The 18697-nt window shown below is 38.1% G+C and overlaps 1 protein-coding gene across 7 annotated transcripts in view; it reads left to right on the top strand.

The window, feature by feature from the left end:
• Positions 1-18697, top strand: part of LOC133618812 (phosphatase and actin regulator 1-like) — a 105018-nt gene that overhangs the window by 16890 nt on the left and 69431 nt on the right. For 2 of the 7 annotated variants that reach the window (XM_061979547.2, XM_072915187.1), the window contains exon 1: positions 13478-14047. The exons of 2 other annotated variants lie outside the window; for them this stretch is intronic. In XM_061979547.2, the coding sequence (XP_061835531.1) occupies positions 13750-14047 (298 nt within the window). In that variant the 5' untranslated portion in view covers positions 13478-13749. Of the gene's footprint in view, positions 1-13476; positions 14048-18697 lie in introns of those variants that run through there. 3 more of the 7 variants (XM_061979546.2, XM_072915188.1, XM_072915190.1) reach the window with 3 other exon arrangements.

The raw sequence follows: 18697 nt of genomic DNA, 5'->3' as shown, positions 1-18697 counted from the left end.
TGATATTCGTTTATTTCCAGGATTTGAAATGAATCGAAAAGGCAAGCATTACTTTCTGAACATTATTATACTACCATGCTCTTTTAGGCGGGGTGTGTTTGATTCCATTTTTCTGGAAATACCTCCGAAGCCCGCTAGATAACAGAATTGTATGGTCTGTTTTGGGAATAATGGCATCTCTAATGATGTAGAACTTTGTCTTTTTGGTCTTTTATTCGAACAATATGCAAGTAAATGTCAAATACGCTGTGGAATATTATGCATGCAATCCACACTTTCGGTATGCAATACATCTTGAATTGTTCACTGTATGTAATAGTTAAAGGACACCAATAAACACAAATGTATTTGTGTTTAGAGCACAGGTGTCAAACTCAAGGCCCGGGGGCCAGATCTGAACCGCCACATCATTTTATCTGGCCCGCAAACACCTGGAAATGATATGTGTCAATAAAGTACTTAACATTTTCTCACTAAATGTAATGGATTTTTTTCATTTTGACAGAAAAAATACTGCTTGAAATTGCATAGATTTTAAACTTTAATAGTGTCCAATATTGCAACAAATATTACAGTATATTATCATACTTTCCAAACATGTTTTTGTGTAAATAAAACTATTTAACTTTACAGCAAACTACCCATCAAATTAATCAAAAATTACAGTACATTTTACATTGTTATTTACAGCATATTACTGTAAATTGAAAAAACTACTACTGTTTTTTTGCGTTAAAATTCTGTTGACTTAGTTGCTAGTTTTTCTGTAAAATCTATGGTTGTTGTTTTTAACGGTGTAGTACTGTAAATGGAAAAACGGTACATTTGTTTTTACGGTAGAAAAACTGGCAGCTAAGTTGCCAGAATAAAAAAATAACTTGTATTGTTTTTCCATTTACCATAAAATGTTGTAAAAAAACAAACAAAACAAAAAACAACGCTATATTTTACGGTAACATTTTGTAAATGTAAAGTTTGTACTGTATAATCGACAGTCTACATAAAACAATTCATATAATTAATAATGAAATCCAGAGGCAAAATTTATACATTATTTGCTGTTACAAGCGGCCCTCTGATGGTGGCCACAACTGCCATGTGGCCCTCAATGAAAACCAGTTTGACATCCCTGGTTTAGAGCAACTGTGCATTATGACTTAATTTTTTGCAGGTGAGGTACTGTGTTAAATATACTTTTATATGAGAGTGATACAGCAGATATGAATGCAGAGAGTGACAGATGGGTTAGAACACAGAGCTACGAAAAGAAGGAACAGCAGATTTGTAGTGACAGGCTGCTCAGTCAGAACTTGGAAGATTATTGAGCCCAAAACAAAATGTTACAGCCCATTCAAACCAAACAATCGCAGCTTTTAATGCTCTCAAATTGCCTGAGCTTGTGTCACTTTATCATGACAGTTTCTGACCTAGCTCTGTTTGTGGCAGCATGAGCAGTTTGTCATTGTGAGTGTCTGACACCAATCAGTTTCAATAATATTAACAAATGAAGTTGGTAAGGTATCTGTTTAGCATAAGTCAGGGGTTGGCAACTCAAAAATAAAAAAATAAAAATCTGTCTGGAGCCATAAAAAATTAAAATCCCTATATAAGCATTATGCTAAGGGAAACACATGATGTAAGTGTCTATATTGGCTATATTAGCCTACTACTAAAATGACTATGATTCGCAGGCTGATGCAAATCTTTGTTGACAGAAATGTTGAAATATAAAATTGGAAAACATTAGTGAAACGAAGGCTTCTCAGAGGGTGAGATAACTTCCGCCCTGATATCGGTAGGTCGTGAGTTCAAACCCCGGCCTAGTCATACCAAAGACTATAAAAATGGGACCCATTACCTCCCTGCTTGGCACTCATCATCAAGGGTTGGAATTGGGGGTTAAATCACCAAAATTGATTCCCGGGCGCGGCCACCGATGCTGCTCACTGCTCCCCTCACTGCTCCCAGTGGGTGATCAAGGGTGATGGGTCAAATGCAGAGAATAATTTCGCCACACCAAGTGTGTGTGTGACAATCATGGGTACTTTAACTTTTTAACTTTAACTCCTGGAAATTACTGGCTTAGAATGGCCAAAGGTATAGATGTGTGTGTCCAAGTTAAAGGAAATGGCAGGCTGTCTTCTAATGGATTTTTACTATCTTTGCAAGCTGGGTAACGTTTGCGGTGGTCTATAACAGCACACAAACAACTATCAGAAATGCAGCCAACATACATATAATATGTCATGAAACATGCATATATAAATTAAATACACATAGGACATAAGTAAAGGGAATTAAATGAGCTCAAATATACCCACAAACAAGGCATAATGATGCAATATGTACATACAGCTAGCCTAAATAGCATGTTAGCATTGATTAGTTTGAGTTCATGCACTGACCAAATATAGCTGTTTAGCACTTCAACAAGTCAATACCATCAACAAAGCTCCCGTGTGCAGTCACGCACAGCATAAAACGTTTGGTGGACAAAATGAGACAAAGAAGGAGGGGCATAAAACACGTCTTTCTGTGGCAGCATCGGAGAAAGTTGTACATGTAAACGAACATTGGTTAGTTCAAAGACGACAAAATTAGTGGGACAATTAGCGGCACTTGCCAAATACTCTCATCAGTGAAGCATGTTTCATATAAACAGTGGGATTTCTAACAATTAGGATGATTTGTGTCATGTTTGTCCTCCTACAGAAACTATATTGAAACATAAAATATATATTTTACCTCATCTTTTTCCGTTTTCATACATTTTTGAAAAAGCTCCATGGAGCCACTATACTAAAGAGCCGCTTGTGGCTCTAGAGCCGCGGGTTGCTGACCCCCAGGCATAAGTGATGCTAAGAGGGAATAGGTATTGGGCTGCTGGTGAGCTATTTGATCAATTCTAGTTTTCACTTTGATTTCAGTCTATTGCCTTTTGCACTTTTTAGCATTCTCTGTTGTCCTTTTTTGCTGGGTAATTAATATATTCCATGGGTTTAGCTGTACAGTAGTCAGTGAATTGTGTCAATTCAGCTCAGACTCCGAAAAAAAGAACCTACTTCCCCCAATCTGTCAGATCCTGTCAACTTCCACTTGACTTGATAAAACTCTTAAAATGAAAGTTACTGTCAATGTGTGAGACAGCAAGCCTTTTCTTAGCACACTATCACAAAGCTGACTAAAGTATATTCAAATGTGGTTTTAATAGCATTGTCTCTTGAGAAGATAAAAAGTAAAGTAAAACAAAACCCAAAAACAGTGAAGTTGGCACATTGTGTAATTCCTAAATAAAAACATAATACAATGATTTGCAAATCCTTTTCAAGTTATATTTAATTGAATAGACTGCAAAGACAATATATTTAACGATCGAACTGAGAAACTTAATTTTTTTTTTACATCAGTCCATCTTCGATGAGCTCGGGCTCAGCGAAGCCGGCAACGCATCGGTGTTGTTGATAAATGGCTTTCGCTTTGCATAGTAGAGATTTAACTTGTACTTACAGATGTAGCGAAAAACTGTAGTTACTTACAGTAGTTTTCCGAAGTGTTCCTGAGCCCTTGTGGTGATATCCTTTACACACTGATGTCGCTTTTTGATGCAGTACCTTCTGAGGGATTGAAGGTCCGTATTATCATCGCTTATGTGCAGTGATTTCTCCAGATTCTCTGAACCTTTTGATGATATCATGGACCGTAGATGGTGAAATCCCTCAATTCCTTGCAATAGCTCATTGAAAAATATTGTTCTCAAACTGTTTGACAATTTGCTCACGCATTTGTTCACAAAGTGGTGACCCTCGCCCCATCCTTGTTTGTGAATGACTGAGCATTTCATGGAAACTGCTTTTTTACACAATCATGGCACCCACCTGTTCCCAATTAGCCTGATCACCTGTGGGATATGTTCCAAATAAGTGTTTGATGAGTATTCCTCAACTTTCTCAGTCTTTTTTGCCACTTGTGCCAGCTTTTTGGAAAAATGTTGCAGGCATCAAATTCCAAATTAGCTAATATTTGCTAAAAAAATAACAAAGTTTTCCAGTTCGAAAATTATGTATCTTGTCTTTGTAGTCTATTCAATTGAATATAGGTTGAAAAGGATTTGCAAATCATTGTATTTTGTTTTTATTTACGATTTACCCAACTTCACTGGTTTTGGGGTTTGTGACTAAGGGTGTAACGGTACGCTATAATCCCAGTTCAGCATGTACAGTGGGTATGAAAAAGTAATCAGACCCCTTTAAATTGTTGACTGTTTGTTTCATTACAGCCATTTGCTATAATCAAAAAACATTATATTTCTCATTATTGTACACTCAGTACCCCATCTTGACAGAAGAAAACAGAAATGTGGAACATTTTGCAAATTTAATAAAATAGAAAAACTGAAATATCACATGGTAATGACTATTCATACCCTTTGCTTAGTATTGAGGAGACAACATGAGTCTTCTTGGGAATGATGCAAGATTTTCCACACCTGGATTTGGGGATCCTTTGCCATTCATCCTTCCAGATCCTCTGCAGTTCTATCAGGTTGGATGGTGAACGTTGGGTGAACAGCCATTTTCAGGTCCCTCCAGAGATGTTCAATTGGGTTTAGGTCAGTGCTGTGGCTGGGCCAGTCAAGAATGGTCACATATTTATTCTGAAGGCACTCCTTTATTTTAGCTGTGTGTTTAGGGTCAATGTCTTGTTGAAAAGTAAACATTTGGTCCAGTCTTAGGACTGGGCACTCTGGAAGAGGTTTTTTGCCAGGATATCACTGTACTTGCATTCATCTTTCCTGTAATTGCAACCAATCATCCTGTCCCAGTAGCTGAAAAACACCCCCATAGCATAATGCTGCCACCACCATGTTTCACTGTTGGGATTGTATAGGGCAGGTGATGAGCAGTGCTTGGTTTTTCTACCCATACCTCTTTGAATGAATGTCAAAATGTTCAATATTTGTCTCATCAGACCAGAGAATCTTTTTTCTCAGTCTGGGAGTCCTACATGTGTTTTTTTGGCAAACTCTCTGCGGGATTCCATATGTTTTGTACTGAGGGGAGGCTTCAATCGGGCCACTCGGCCATGGTAGAGGGCTGCAGTGATAGTTGACTTTGTGGAACTTTCTCCCATCTCCCTACTGCATCTCTGGAGCTCAGCCACAGTGGTCTTTTGGTTCTTCTTTACCTCTCTCACCAAGGTTCTTCTCCCACAGTTTCTCACTTTAGCTGGACGGCCAGGTCTAAGAAAAGTTGTGGTTGTCCCAAACTTCTTCTGTTTAAGTATTATGGAGGCAACTGTGCTCTTAGGAACCTTGAGTGCTGCAGAAATGTGTTTGTAACCTTGGCCAGATCGCTGCCATGCCACAATATTGTCTCCAAGCTCCTTGGGCAGTTCCTTTGACCTCATTATTCTCATTTGCTCTGTCATGCACTGTGAGCTGTAAAGTCTTATATAGACTGGTGTGTGCAATCAGTTTAATTAAACACAGCTGGACTCCAATGAAGGAGCAGAACCATCTCAAAAAGGATCAGAAGTAATGGACAACATGTGAGTTCAATATGAGTGTCACAGAAAAGAGTCTGAATACTTAGGACCATGTGATATTTCAGTTGTTTTTTTTTAATAAACTTGCAAAAAATTCTACATTTCTGTTTTTTTTCTGTCAAGATGGGATGCTGAGATTACATTAATGAGAAATAAAATTAACTTTTTTGATTTTAGCAAATGGCTGAAATGAAACAAAGAGTGGAAATTTAAAGGGGTCTGAATACTTTTTCATATCCACTTACATCAGATCCGGGCAAAATACGGCCCACGGGCCACATGCGGCCCATTAAGTTTTTCAATCCGGCCCACCGGACGTTCTACATCATTTTTTTTAGACCTTTAACATCAAAACTGTAGCCGTCATTATGATGTGAAGTGCTGTAAGTAAGTCTTGAAGTATAGAAAGTATTTCAATGGTTGAAATCTGCACTTTTGGGTGTTATACGAGTTATTACAGTAATCTACATCACAGCAGCTAAGACGAAGAACAAAGCAGAGAGGGCGGGGTTTGTTTTCAGAGCAGCCAGCCCCAAACGCGTGTGTCAGGAACAGATGCGGAAGCAAATTGTTACAACAAATGTCTGCATAAAAGTGATAATATATCATATTGTAGGTGTTTATTACCCTTTGCATTCATATTTTACTGTTTGTTACATTTTTGTTGTGTTTTGCTTGATTGTAAAATATGTCTATCGAGGATCTGGTCTGAGAAGTAATTATGTTCATATGTTGTTAATATTCAGTGTTTTATTTTTAATAATTAATATTGTAAATCCCACTTTCTTTATTTTCATGTACATTTTGGGTGTCCCATTCAGTAAAAAACTGTCAAATTAAATTCCGTTTTTTTAAGATGGTCTGTCATAACGTTTTTAGAACTGTATCGGACATTGTGACTTTTTGTATTATTGTTCCTGAAAAAAAGGGACCCAAACACATACTGTACAGCAGACTTTTACAGGTAATTGTGTATATATCATTTATACACACATACACATTGGCCCCCCCCCCAGACACATTTTTTCTCTCAATGTGGCCCCCAAGTCTTTAGTCAGGTCAAGAGTGTTTTCAAGCTATGGCTTCTCCTTGGCACCATTGCTAGTTAGGGGCTGGGCTTCACTGTGTTTTGTTACCTGAGTTACACACTTAGAATGGATGCATCGCAACACATACAGTCATGAGATATCAGTTGAAACCTATGAAAAATGCACTGCAAACTTGTTGCCAATTATGTGAATCATCTTCAACTATAACTGTGACTGTTTGAGTCACATAATAGGGCTGTGCTTGCTCAGCCAATCAGAGAGTGGCAGTGCTCAGCCCCTGTTGGTGGATTAGCCAGTACAGTGATGGGAATTACAGCTCTTGTAAGGGAAACGTTTCTTTTGGCTCGGCTCCCGAAAAAGAGCCAGCTCCTAAATGGTTGTTTGTTGTTGTTGCTCAAATTGGGACGTACAATAATTTCCCTAATTTTTTCTCTCATGCTACGGTGTTAGCCTGTTTGTGTTTTATTATTGTGCTGTGTGTATAAAAGCCCTCCCTCTCCCTTCTGCTCTTGGCATAAACACTATGTGGGTATTAATGGCTTAAACCCCCCTTCAACTCAATTTAGATGCACATTGTTAATATTATCAATAAGGGGACTGGAGGGCTCAGTTTGAAAAAGACAATTTTCTAAAGGTAAACTAATAAAAGCATACATACGAGTGCCTCAGTGCAACATATCAGTATTCACCATAATGAGGTAGGTAAGAGGTGTCATACTAAAGACTCTGCCCTTAGATAATTATAAAAGCAAATATTTTGAGTACTTTCTCATAGTGATGTGCACGACCACTGATTTTTGTTCCAATCCGAAACAAAGTAAAATTCAGGCTGGTATCAGCAATAACAATCCGATTATTGGTGCATATTTACCTAACGTGTCTGCTAAAATTAAAAAAGTTGTGTATTTTCTTTTCTTAAATGTATGTATTTGTTTTTATTATTATTAATCAGTCCAACAAAATAATACATAATAATACAATAATACAATCCTAATTCCAAAACCAATTAACAGATCCATTGAGGACACACAAAACAATCCAAAAGTAGTCAAACAAAAATTAATAGTATCAATAACAGTATCAATACTAAAAAGAATTCCAACATAGCAGTGATTAGAAATCCTTCATTTACATTATCATCACAGCCATTTATAAAAAAAAAATGTATGTATTTTCAAATAATGACATATCTATCTAAAAAAACAACAACATTAAAAAAGTAATAAAAAAAGAGCTAACAAATGAAAATTATTGACAACAAGCTAAAGTGATATACTTAGTCAACTATAACACAGAGTTGTGTTTTTAAATATGTATAATAACTGTTTTTAAAACAAATACAAAATATCAAAATGCCTCCCACATACTTGACTTTTCAGTAGGCGGCCCTTGGCGGGAGAAGTTTAGACACCCCTGATCTAAAATATTAGAAGCTCTCAAATTAAAAATAAAATATACTTGAAATAAAAACAAAGTTTAGTTCTTTACCGGTAATCAAAAAAATAAATTATAGTAACTTATGAATTAATTTGAAAAATTATAAGAACCACAATAACAACTGTTAAATATGTAACTGAACGTTAATATTTTCTTACAGGCATAATTTTTTGACACATTAGGTTATGCAGTTACACAATCATATTGAAAGTTGAATACTGTTCTTAATTGAGAAACAAAAACAACAGTAAAAATGTAAGAAAGAAGAGTAAAAAAATGGTATGTACTGAAAGAAAGCTGAGTTTTTTTAAAACTAAGAATTGATAATTATATACTTAGTCACCTATGTTACAAAGCTGACAATATCTGTTTTTAGCATTTTTTTAAATAATAAAATCTCAATATGGCCCTCGCATACTTTGACTTTTCAGTATGCGGTCCTTAGTGGAAAAAGTTTGGACACCCCTAAATTAAAGTATGAAAAGTAGTGTGAATGTTGTCTGTCTATCTGTGTTAGCCCTGCGATGAGGTGGCGAGTTGTCCAGGGTGTACCCCGCCTTCTGCCCGATTGTAGCTGAGATAGGCTCCAGCGCCCCCCGCTACCCCGAAGGGAATAAGCGGTAGAAAATGGATGGAAGTATCCATATTTTGATTTGAGAATCGATATTGGAGCATAAAGAATTGGTATCGATATTTCAATATCAATCCGCACATCACTACTTTCTCATTCAATAGTGGTCTTTGAATTGTGTTTATTCAGTTTCAAGGTTTTGAGGAATTCCATTTGTTGTGTACACAATTTTAAATATTTTGACGTTTTATGTTCAGATGGGAATCAGCTTTACCGGCCAAGTTTGTTAAGCACACAAGGAATTTGACTTGATAGGCTGTGCTCTCTTGTTCAATGTGAAGAATAAATATTAACGATTAACTAAAAAAATATAAACGTAATAGTGCAGTGGTGAATAGAGCAAAGCAAAAAGATGATGACGTGAACATGAGTGAATACGTTCATAGTGACAGATTAGTTATCATCAGATTTACAGCCTGAGATAAGAAACTGTTCTTTAGACGAGTTGTTTTGGCATATAGTGATTTGTAACACCTGTCGGAGGGGAGGCGTTTCAACAGTTTGTGACCAAGGTGTGAGGGGTCTGCAGTGATGCTACCTGCTCGTTTCCTGACCCTGGACCGCTATAAATCCTGGATTTGGGCGGGAAGGTCGACACCAGTGATCTTTTCTGCAGTCTTAATTGTCCGTTGCAGTCTGGTTGCAGATCCAAACCAGACAGGGATGAAAGGGCACAGGTCAGATGGCTGTGTAGAACATGATCAGCACATCCTGTGGCAGGTTGAACTTTTTGAGCTGATGCAGGAAGTGCATCCCATGCTGTGACTTTTTCCTGATCATGTCTATGGGGGAGGTCCACTTCAGGTGCTGTGAGATTGTGAGCCACAAGATTGCTTGGAAGGCACTTCAAGTTCATAATAGTTAAGTTAAAGTACCAATGATTGTCACACACACACTAGGTGTGGTGAAATTTGTCCTCTGCATTTGACCCATCCCTTGATCACCCCCTGGGAGGTGAGGGGAGCAGTGGGCAGCAGCGGTGCCGTGCCCGGGAATCATTTTTGGTGATTTAACCCCCAATTCCAACCCTTGATGCTGAGTGTCAAGCAGGGAGGTAATGGGTCCCATTTTTATAGTCTTTGGTATGACTCGGCCGGGGTTTGAACTCACAACCTACCAATCTCAGGGCGGACACTCTAACCACTAGGCCTAATTACTGGGTTGTATTTTGTTTTCTTCCTTTAATAATACTTTTTAGTACTCTGAATATATCTTGAATTGATTCAGTTGCCTAAATAATAAAATATGAAAAATAATCAATTATTAATTATTTCTTTTATACAGTACCGTATTTTCCGGACCATAGGGCGCACTGCCGATGAGCGGGTCTCGTCAGGTCTATTTTCATAGAAAAGGCGCACCGGATTATAAGGTGCATTAAAATATATATATATTTTTTCTAAATGTAAAACACTTCCTTGTGGTCCCCAACATAAAACGTAACGGTGGTTCTTTGGTCAAAATGTTGCATAGATTATGTTTTACAGACCATCTTTCTGACAGTCTCTTCAAGATGCCCGTTTTGTGGGCGGTCTTATTTACGTGGCTCACCTTCGACAGCGTCTTCTCCCCGTCATCTTTGTTGTAGCGGTGTAGCGTGCAAGGACGGGAGTGGAAGAAGTGACAGAAGATAGACCTAAATATTTTAATGACATTAAAATTTTACTTCAATCAATAACGGAGCAGCATCTTCTTATCCGTGGCTCACTAGTGCAATAACAACGCCGGAAATATGTCCCGTGAAAAACCATCCGACCGGAACTCTCTAATAACTAAAGTTCCTTGGGTGAAAATGTAAACTCACTACACCGGTATGTTTTAGCGCTTTCATGACGAGTTTACTTACGGATATAAGTAAGAACTTTACACTACTTTATATTAGAAATGGCAACAGCGGAGGATGAATGTCCCATAACAAGAAGATAGAGAAAAAGAAGAAGCTTATCGACTACGGCACGGACTACAATGGCAGTATGCGCGCAAATTTTCAGGACTTATGCAGGTCCCAAATACAGATCAGCAGGTACCAGAATGTAAGAAAAGTTGCTTTTGAATAATATTGCAAAACAAATCGCCAGATGATATGTCTTACCTTATACACACACCATAATAATACTCGTATGTTGAAGCACAGTGCGGCTTACAGAAAATGTCCGTAATTTGTCCTAGAACAAGTGCTTTTGTAGTTTTTACTATTATTCATACAAAACCCAAAACCAGTGAAGTTGGTACGTTGTGTAAATGTTAAATAAAAACAGAATACAATGATTTGCAAATCCTTTTCAACCTATATTCAATTGAATAGACTGCAAAGACAAGAACGTTCGAACTTGAAAACGTTGTTATTTTTTGCAAATATCAGCTCATTTGGAATTTGATGCATACAACATGTTTCAAAAAAGCTGGCACAAGTGTCAAAAAAGACTGAGAAAGTTGAGGAATATTCATCAAACACTTATTTGGAACATCCCACAGGTAAACAGGCTAATTGGGAACTCGTGGGTACCATGATTGGGTATAAATGCAGCTTCCATGACATGCTCAGCTATTCACAAACAAGGATGGGGCGAGGGTCACCACTTTGTGAACAAATGCGTGAGCAAGTTGTTGAACAGTTTAAGAACAACATTTCCCAACGAGCTATTACAAGGAATTTTGAGATTTCACCATCTACGGTCTGTAATATCATCAAAAAGCTCAGAGAACCTGGAGAAATCACTGCACTTAAGCAGCAAGGCTGAAAATCAACATTGAATGCCCGTGACCTTCGATCCCTCATGCGATACTGCATCAAAAACCGACATCAGTGTGTAAAGGATATCACCACATGGGCTCAGGAACACTTCAGAAAACCACTGTCAGTATCTACAGTTGGTTGCTACATCTGTAAGTTAAAGTTAAAACTCTACTATGCAAAGCGAAAGCCATTTATTAACCACACCCAGAAATGCCGCCGGCTTCGCTGGGCCCGAGCTCATCTAAGATGGACTGATGCAAAGTGTAAAAGTGTTCTGTGGTCTGACGAGTCCACATTTCAAATTGTTTTTGGAAACTGTGGACGTTGTGTCCTCCGGACCAAAGAGGAAAAGAACCATCTGTGATAGGCGCTAAGTTCAAAAGCCAGCATTTGTGATGGTATGGGGGTGTATTAGTGCCCAAGGCATGGGTAACTTACACATCTGTGAAGGCACCATTAATGCTGAAAGGTGCATACAGGTTTTGGGGCAACATATGTTGCCATCCAAGCAATGTCTTTTTAATGGACGCCCCTGCTTATTTCAGCAAGACAATGCCAAGCCACGTGTTACAACAGCGTGTCTTCATAGTAAAAGAGTGTGGGTACTAGACTGGCCTGCCTGTAGTCCAGACCTGTCTCCCATTGAAAATGTGTGGCGCAAGATGAAGCAAAAAATACCAGAGAGACCCCAAACTGTTAAACAACTTAAGCTGTACATCAAGCTACAATGGGAAAGAATTCCACCTGAAAAGCTTCAAAAATTGATCTCCTCAGTTCCCAAACGTTTACTGAGTGTTGTTAAAAGGAAAGGCCATGTAACACAGTGGTAAAAATGCCCCTGTGACAACTTTTTCACAATGTATTGCTGCCAATAAATTCTACGTTAATGATTATTTGCCACAAATAATTAAGTTTCTCAGTTCTAACATTAAATATCTTGCCTTTGCAGTCCATTCAATTGAATATAAGTTGAAAAGGATTTGCAAATCATTGTATTCTGCTTTTATTTACGAATTACAAAATATGCCAACTTCACTGGTTTTGGGTTTTATACATGAGCTTGTCAAAATACTTATTGTGGACATTGATTGATTGATTGATTGATTGAGACTTTTATTAGTAGGTTGCACAGTGAAGTACATATTCCGTACAATTGACCAGTAAATGGTAACACCCGAATAAGTTTTTCAACTTGTTTAAGTCGGGGTCCACTTACCGGTAAATTGATTCATGATACAGATATATACTATCATATATACTATCATCATAATACAGTCATCACACAAGATAATCATCAGGGTGTATACATTGAATTATTTACATTATTTACAATTTGGGGTGTGGAAGGGGGGCTGGGGGGGGGTTAGGTTTGGTTGTTAACATCAGTCATCAACAATTGAGAACAGAGAAATGGATATTGAAACAGTGTAGGTCTGACTTGGTAGGATATGTACAGCAAGTAGTGGACATAGAGAGAGGGAGAGAGAGAGAGAGAGAGAGAGAGATCAGAAGGCTTAAGAAAAATATCTGCATTTGATTGTTTACATTTGATTATTAACAACAATCTGGGGAGGGTGTTAATTTAGGGTTGAAGTTGCCTGGAGGTGTACTTTTATTGCGGTTTTGAAGGAGGATAGAGATGCCCTTTCTTTTATACCTGTTGGGAGCGCATTCCCCATTGATGTGGCATAGAAAGAGAATGAGTTAAGACCTTTGTTAGATCGGAATCTGGGTTTAACGTGGTTAGTAGTTTTATAATATAATATAATATAATATTTATTATAATATAATATTTTATAATATTAATTATGTCACTCTACAGTATATAACAACCAGCCATGCATTTTAGCTTAATCAAGGTTTACATAGTTTTTGTTTTGGTTAGTTTCCTGGTATGTAAAAAAATAACTACAATATAGCAACGTTTTTTCTTTTTTTTTTTTACCTTAATAGCTCTAGTTATTTTGTTCGAGGAAACGTTTAGCGTTTATGCGCATGCGTGCGCATGCTCAGTAGCGTTGGGTAGCACGTTTTCTCAGAGCACCAGCTCCGGTTTTAAAAAACATCAAAGAGCATGCTCCTCGCGCCGCATCGTTCGCGAAGGACCCATCACGATTAGCCACAATAGACTGCAGCTCTGCGTGGGGAGAGCTCGCCGCGGCTAACTCGCTCTTTTAAGCATGGATTCCGTTTTTTGGTGACTTTTTATCATTCCGAAAACGAGCCGGTTTTCCACGTTTAAGATCTCAGGTGAGTGCCGCCCCCTAAAAAAAATAAAAATAAAATAAAAGGTCAGCGTGGATGCTAAATCACAAGCGAGTCGACGGATTGTCGGTCCTTTTAATCCGAGCATGTTGAAGACGGCACACTACCCCAGCGTGGACCCCTCGCCCACCATCATGCACGGCACCTGGCTCGCCTCTTCCACGATGGGCTGCGTGCACGCCCCCTCCGCCGTGGCCGTGGAGAAGCCCAAAAAGAACGCGTTCAGCCTGGCTAAAATCATGTCTTTGGGCGGCAAGAAGGGCCACGGAGGCAACGCGCACTATAACAACAACAACAACACGCCCTTCGCCATCCACTGTCACATCGGCAAGGAGATCAAGCACATTTGCAGCAACTGCAGCCGAGGGAACGGCACGCAGGACGGTGAGTGTTGCTGGTGTGCAGCCTCGGTGCTCCATCGCCTACTTGCTACTATTCAGTCTGTTGGATGGGGGGTATGTGTACTCATAAAAGTGGCCACTCATTTAATTCAAGTAATAATCCATGTTGTATACATGCAACATTATGCATGCAACACAATATGCTTCAATTCAGTCACATGACATCATCTCTCAGCCATCTTGGGATGCAAGAACATGTCTTAATTGTGTGAATGCTCCAAAGCATTCACACATAGGGTATTCTATTAAACCTCTTCTTCTTCTTCTTCTTCTTCTCCAGATTTTGCCGCTCTCTACCTTCCACATTTTTCACCCGATTCAAACCGTTGCAACTTCAAACTGTTCAGCCTGTACGAGATTCGCGGGCTTTCCTTTGACAAATTCCCAAAAAATTCCCAGATTTCCCAGAATTCCAGGTTCTCGGGGACATTTTTCACCATTCATAATTAATTGGCCATTTTTGTAAACTTCCATTTCCACATTTTTCAACCGATTCAAACCATTCCACCTTCAACACATTCCACCATCCTGGGTATTTAAACTACCTTTTTTTCCAAGTTAAAAAAAATTCCAGGATTTTCCAGAATGCCCTATTTCCACCCTTTTTTTTTCTGGCGACTACACCTCCCACATTTTTCAACCTACTTCAACCGTCAAAACAGTCCTCTTGTTCAGGACAAAAAACAAAGTTGTTTTTTGAACTGGAAAAATTCCCGGTTTTCCCAAAATTCCAGGAATTCCGTAATACTATTTCTCAATTCAACATGTTACTACTTCAACACTTACCGACCGATTTGAAAAATTCCAACACCAACCATTTCAACTCATTCAGACCATTCAAGTTTTTTACAATTTAAAAAAAAATGCCGCTTTTCCCGAAATTCCTACATTTTTTGAAAATTCCCATTGAAATCAATGGGACATTCGTCAAAGTTCAACAACTCCCACATTTTTCATTTGATTCAAACTGTTCCAACTTCAAAATATTCAGCCTGTTTGTGAATTGTGTGCTCTACTTCAACAATTCTAAAAATATTCCAGGATTTCAGTTAAACTTCAGCATTGGAGCATTCACACGCAATTCCTTCAGGAATTGCCTCATTATTGTAAGCATTACACTTCCTGTTGAATATAGATCTAAATGGTCACTAGCACTTCTGAAATCCTATTTTGTATCTTAATATGTCAAAATGATATTTGGTTGTCAATTTACAAAATCCAAAACCAGTAAAGTTGGCACGTTGTGTAAATCGTAAATAAAAACAGAATACACTTATTTGCAAATTCTCTTTAACTTATATTCAATCGAATACACAGCAAAGACAATATATTTAATGTTTAAACTGAGAAACTTGTAACACGTGCAGAATGTGGCTCGGCATTGTTTTGCTGAAAAAAGCAGGGGCGTCCATGAAAAAGACATTGCTTGGATAGCAACATATGTTGCTCCAAAACCTGTATGAAACTTTCAGCATTAATGGTGCCTTCACAGATGTGTAAGTTACCCATCCCTTGGGCACTAATACACTCCCATACCATCACAGATGCTGGCTTTTGAACTTTGCGCCTATAACAGTCTGGATGGTTATTTTCATCTTTGGTCCGGAGGACACGACGTCCACAGTTTCCAAAAACAATTTGAAATGTGGACTAGTCAGACCACAGAACACTTTTCCACTTTGCATCAGTCCATCTTAGATGCCGGCGGCATTTCTGGGTGTTGTTGATAAATGGCTTTCGCTTTGCATAGTAGAGTTTTAACTTGCACTTACAGATGTAGCGACAAACTGTAGTTACTGACAGTGGTTTTTTTAAGTGTTCCTGAGCCCGTGTGGTGATATCCTTTTCACACTGATGTCGCTTTTTGATGCAGTACAGCCTGACGGATCAAAGGTCATGGGCATTCAATGTTGGTTTCCAGATTCTCTGAACCCTTTGATAATATTACGGACTGAAGATGGTGAAATCCCTAAATTTCTTGCAATAGCTCGTTGAGAAATGTTCTTAAACTGTTGGACAATTTGCTCACGCATTTGTTCACAAAGTGGTGACCCTCGCCCCATCCTTGTTTGTGAATGACTGAGTATTTCATGGAAGCTGCTTTTATACCCAATCATGGCACCCACCTTTTCCCAATTAGCCTGTTCACCTGTGGGATGTTCCAAATAAGTGTTTGAGGAGCATTCCTCAACTTTCTCAGTCTTTTTTGCCACTTGTTGCAGGCATCAAATTCCAAATGAGCTAATATTTGCATAAAATAACAAAGTTTACCAGTTCGAACATTAAATATCTTGTCTTTGCAGTCCATTCAATTGAATATAAGTTGAAAAGGATTTGCAAATCATTGTATTCTGTTTTTATTTACCATTTACCCAACGTGCCAACTTCACTGGTTTTGAGTTTTGTATTTTGTAATAGTTTATATGTTTGTTTCAGTTGTTTTTGAACCATTATTCTATTGGTTTTAAATAGAGCTGCAGCTATCGATTAATTTGTAAATGTGTAAACAATTATTTTGTTATAATTGAAGGGGCTGTTTGCAACTTGCTCAAAGTTACAAAATTACAACAAAAACACAATTGGCAGCAAACATTTGTTTTAACAATTGTCTTTATTTTTCACAATTACTCATTTTATGTAATCATTTTTTATTTATTTTTATTATTGGTGTTTACGCCGGTCCCCCGTGTGCACACATACAAAAGTAGTCCAAGAGAAGCAATGAACAATTTGCAGTCATGTTGATGTTATGATAGAATATACATTCAATGACAGCTAACGCTAACTCTCCAAATTATTAGCTAACAGCTGTTTCGTATGTAGTTACGTCATTACGTCCTCGAAGCGGATATAATGCTTAAAATACATTGGAAAGTTAGCGTCCTCTAGGCGTCTGTGTAAAGGTTGCAAACAGCACCCTTTATTCGAGTAATCGGATAAGACACACTTTGTGTCCTCAAAGCGTATTTTACTGTAAACAGTTCAATAACCTTCATCCTTCATCAACATTTTAAAGTGCACTTTTAACGTATGTGCATTAATAGAAAATATGAATGTGCGCTTCATTGCAGCAGCCGAGTGGAAGCTACTGTCTGCCCGGGTATTTAAAATTAAACGAAGCAACAGAATATGAATGAAACTTTTTTTTAATAATCAAATTAATCAATTAATGGTTGCAAACTTGCAGCACTAATTTTAGGGGTGTGTATCAAATTTTTTTTTAGTCATAGTTTTTTAAATATATTTTTTACAAGTAATTAAACCATTTGCCATTACAGTATTTCCACCTGCATGATCATTTCTAAACGATTCGGGACAGGTTAGCTTTTTTTTTCATACAATTTCGTTTTTCACATTTTAGTTGTGTATTTTATCATAATTTGAAAATAATTTTTATGAGCTTATTTTTTTATGAAATATTTTTGTATAATTACCCATAAACTTTTTGCAATTTGTTTTATTTTAGTGTTCTCTTTAAATAATGTTATAGTAATATGTTTAAAATTCCAGGGTGCAGCTGGGATAAGCTCTAGCCCCCCCCACCCCCATTGACCCCAAAAGGGACAAACGGTAGAAAATGAATGGATGGAAATTTAGATTATGTACAGAAGAGAAGGGATTCATACGGGTCCATTCCTGTGTGGATCTCGTGTGAGAGGAAGAGCGGCGGTTAATAATTTTTGCAATGCAGTCTGCTGAAAACCATTCTCCATAGCAACTGACGTTGTGGTCGAAGTTGGAATTGCCACAAATCACATTTTAAGATAGTCAACGCTCTACTGCCGTCTGGCAGCAATCTGTCATGTTTCATGTGTCAGGTAAACTGCGATAAATGGGGTTATATGAGCAAAATTATGTTGTCAATCATTTTAAATTTTTTCATTTGCAATGCGAAAGATGTCATGGAATTGCACTTTTTGATATTTCAGAAGATTATATTTTGCTGATAATGGCATCTGTGGATTGCTATAATATGCAGTGATAGTTGTCTGGTTACATAACGCACCCGTCTTGCTGATTGTCTTGCAGCAATCTAATTTTTTCACGCCCTCAGTGTTTATTGATTGAGGTGTTGAAGCTGGTTGGATCCTGTCTCCGGCATCCAGTTTAATGAAGTCGTTTGAATTCCAACCGACCACACGGTGCTATTTATCAAGCAACGTGACAGCGGGATTTTTTTCCTGGAATGTTAGCTGCAAGGCAGCAGACCGGTCCAGTAAATGACCTGTGAGCCTGATCTCCATCGCTTACTGTCATACGCTTTGTCATCAGCGCCCTTCCCAGCACCCAAGGGTGGAGGCTGTGTGGCCTGCAAAGTGATATGTTTGTGTTGGCCAACACCACGGGAGCCATTGTAACATCATTTAAACAGGCCACGGCCTGATGTCAGGTGGAATTATGTCATGATGCCTTGTCCTTGGCAAGTTAGCACACACAGCCAGAAGTCACCAAACACTATTTTTGTAACCGATTTAGGTTAAAGTCTGGTTGTGTTCAAGTTTCAACCCCCAAAAAAACATGACGTAGCGAAATGTTATTTTCTTCCCAAATACCATCAAGAGTTGATTTTCTTATACATAAATACATGAACTTGTTGAGCTTGCTTAAATTTAAGATTTAATTGCGTGTTACA

This window comes from Nerophis lumbriciformis, linkage group LG19 (genome assembly GCF_033978685.3).
Source record: "Nerophis lumbriciformis linkage group LG19, RoL_Nlum_v2.1, whole genome shotgun sequence".
Lineage (NCBI taxonomy): Eukaryota > Metazoa > Chordata > Actinopteri > Syngnathiformes > Syngnathidae > Nerophis > Nerophis lumbriciformis.
The sequence above is the reverse complement of the archived record's forward strand: the minus strand, read 5'-3'. Positions and strand labels throughout refer to the sequence as shown.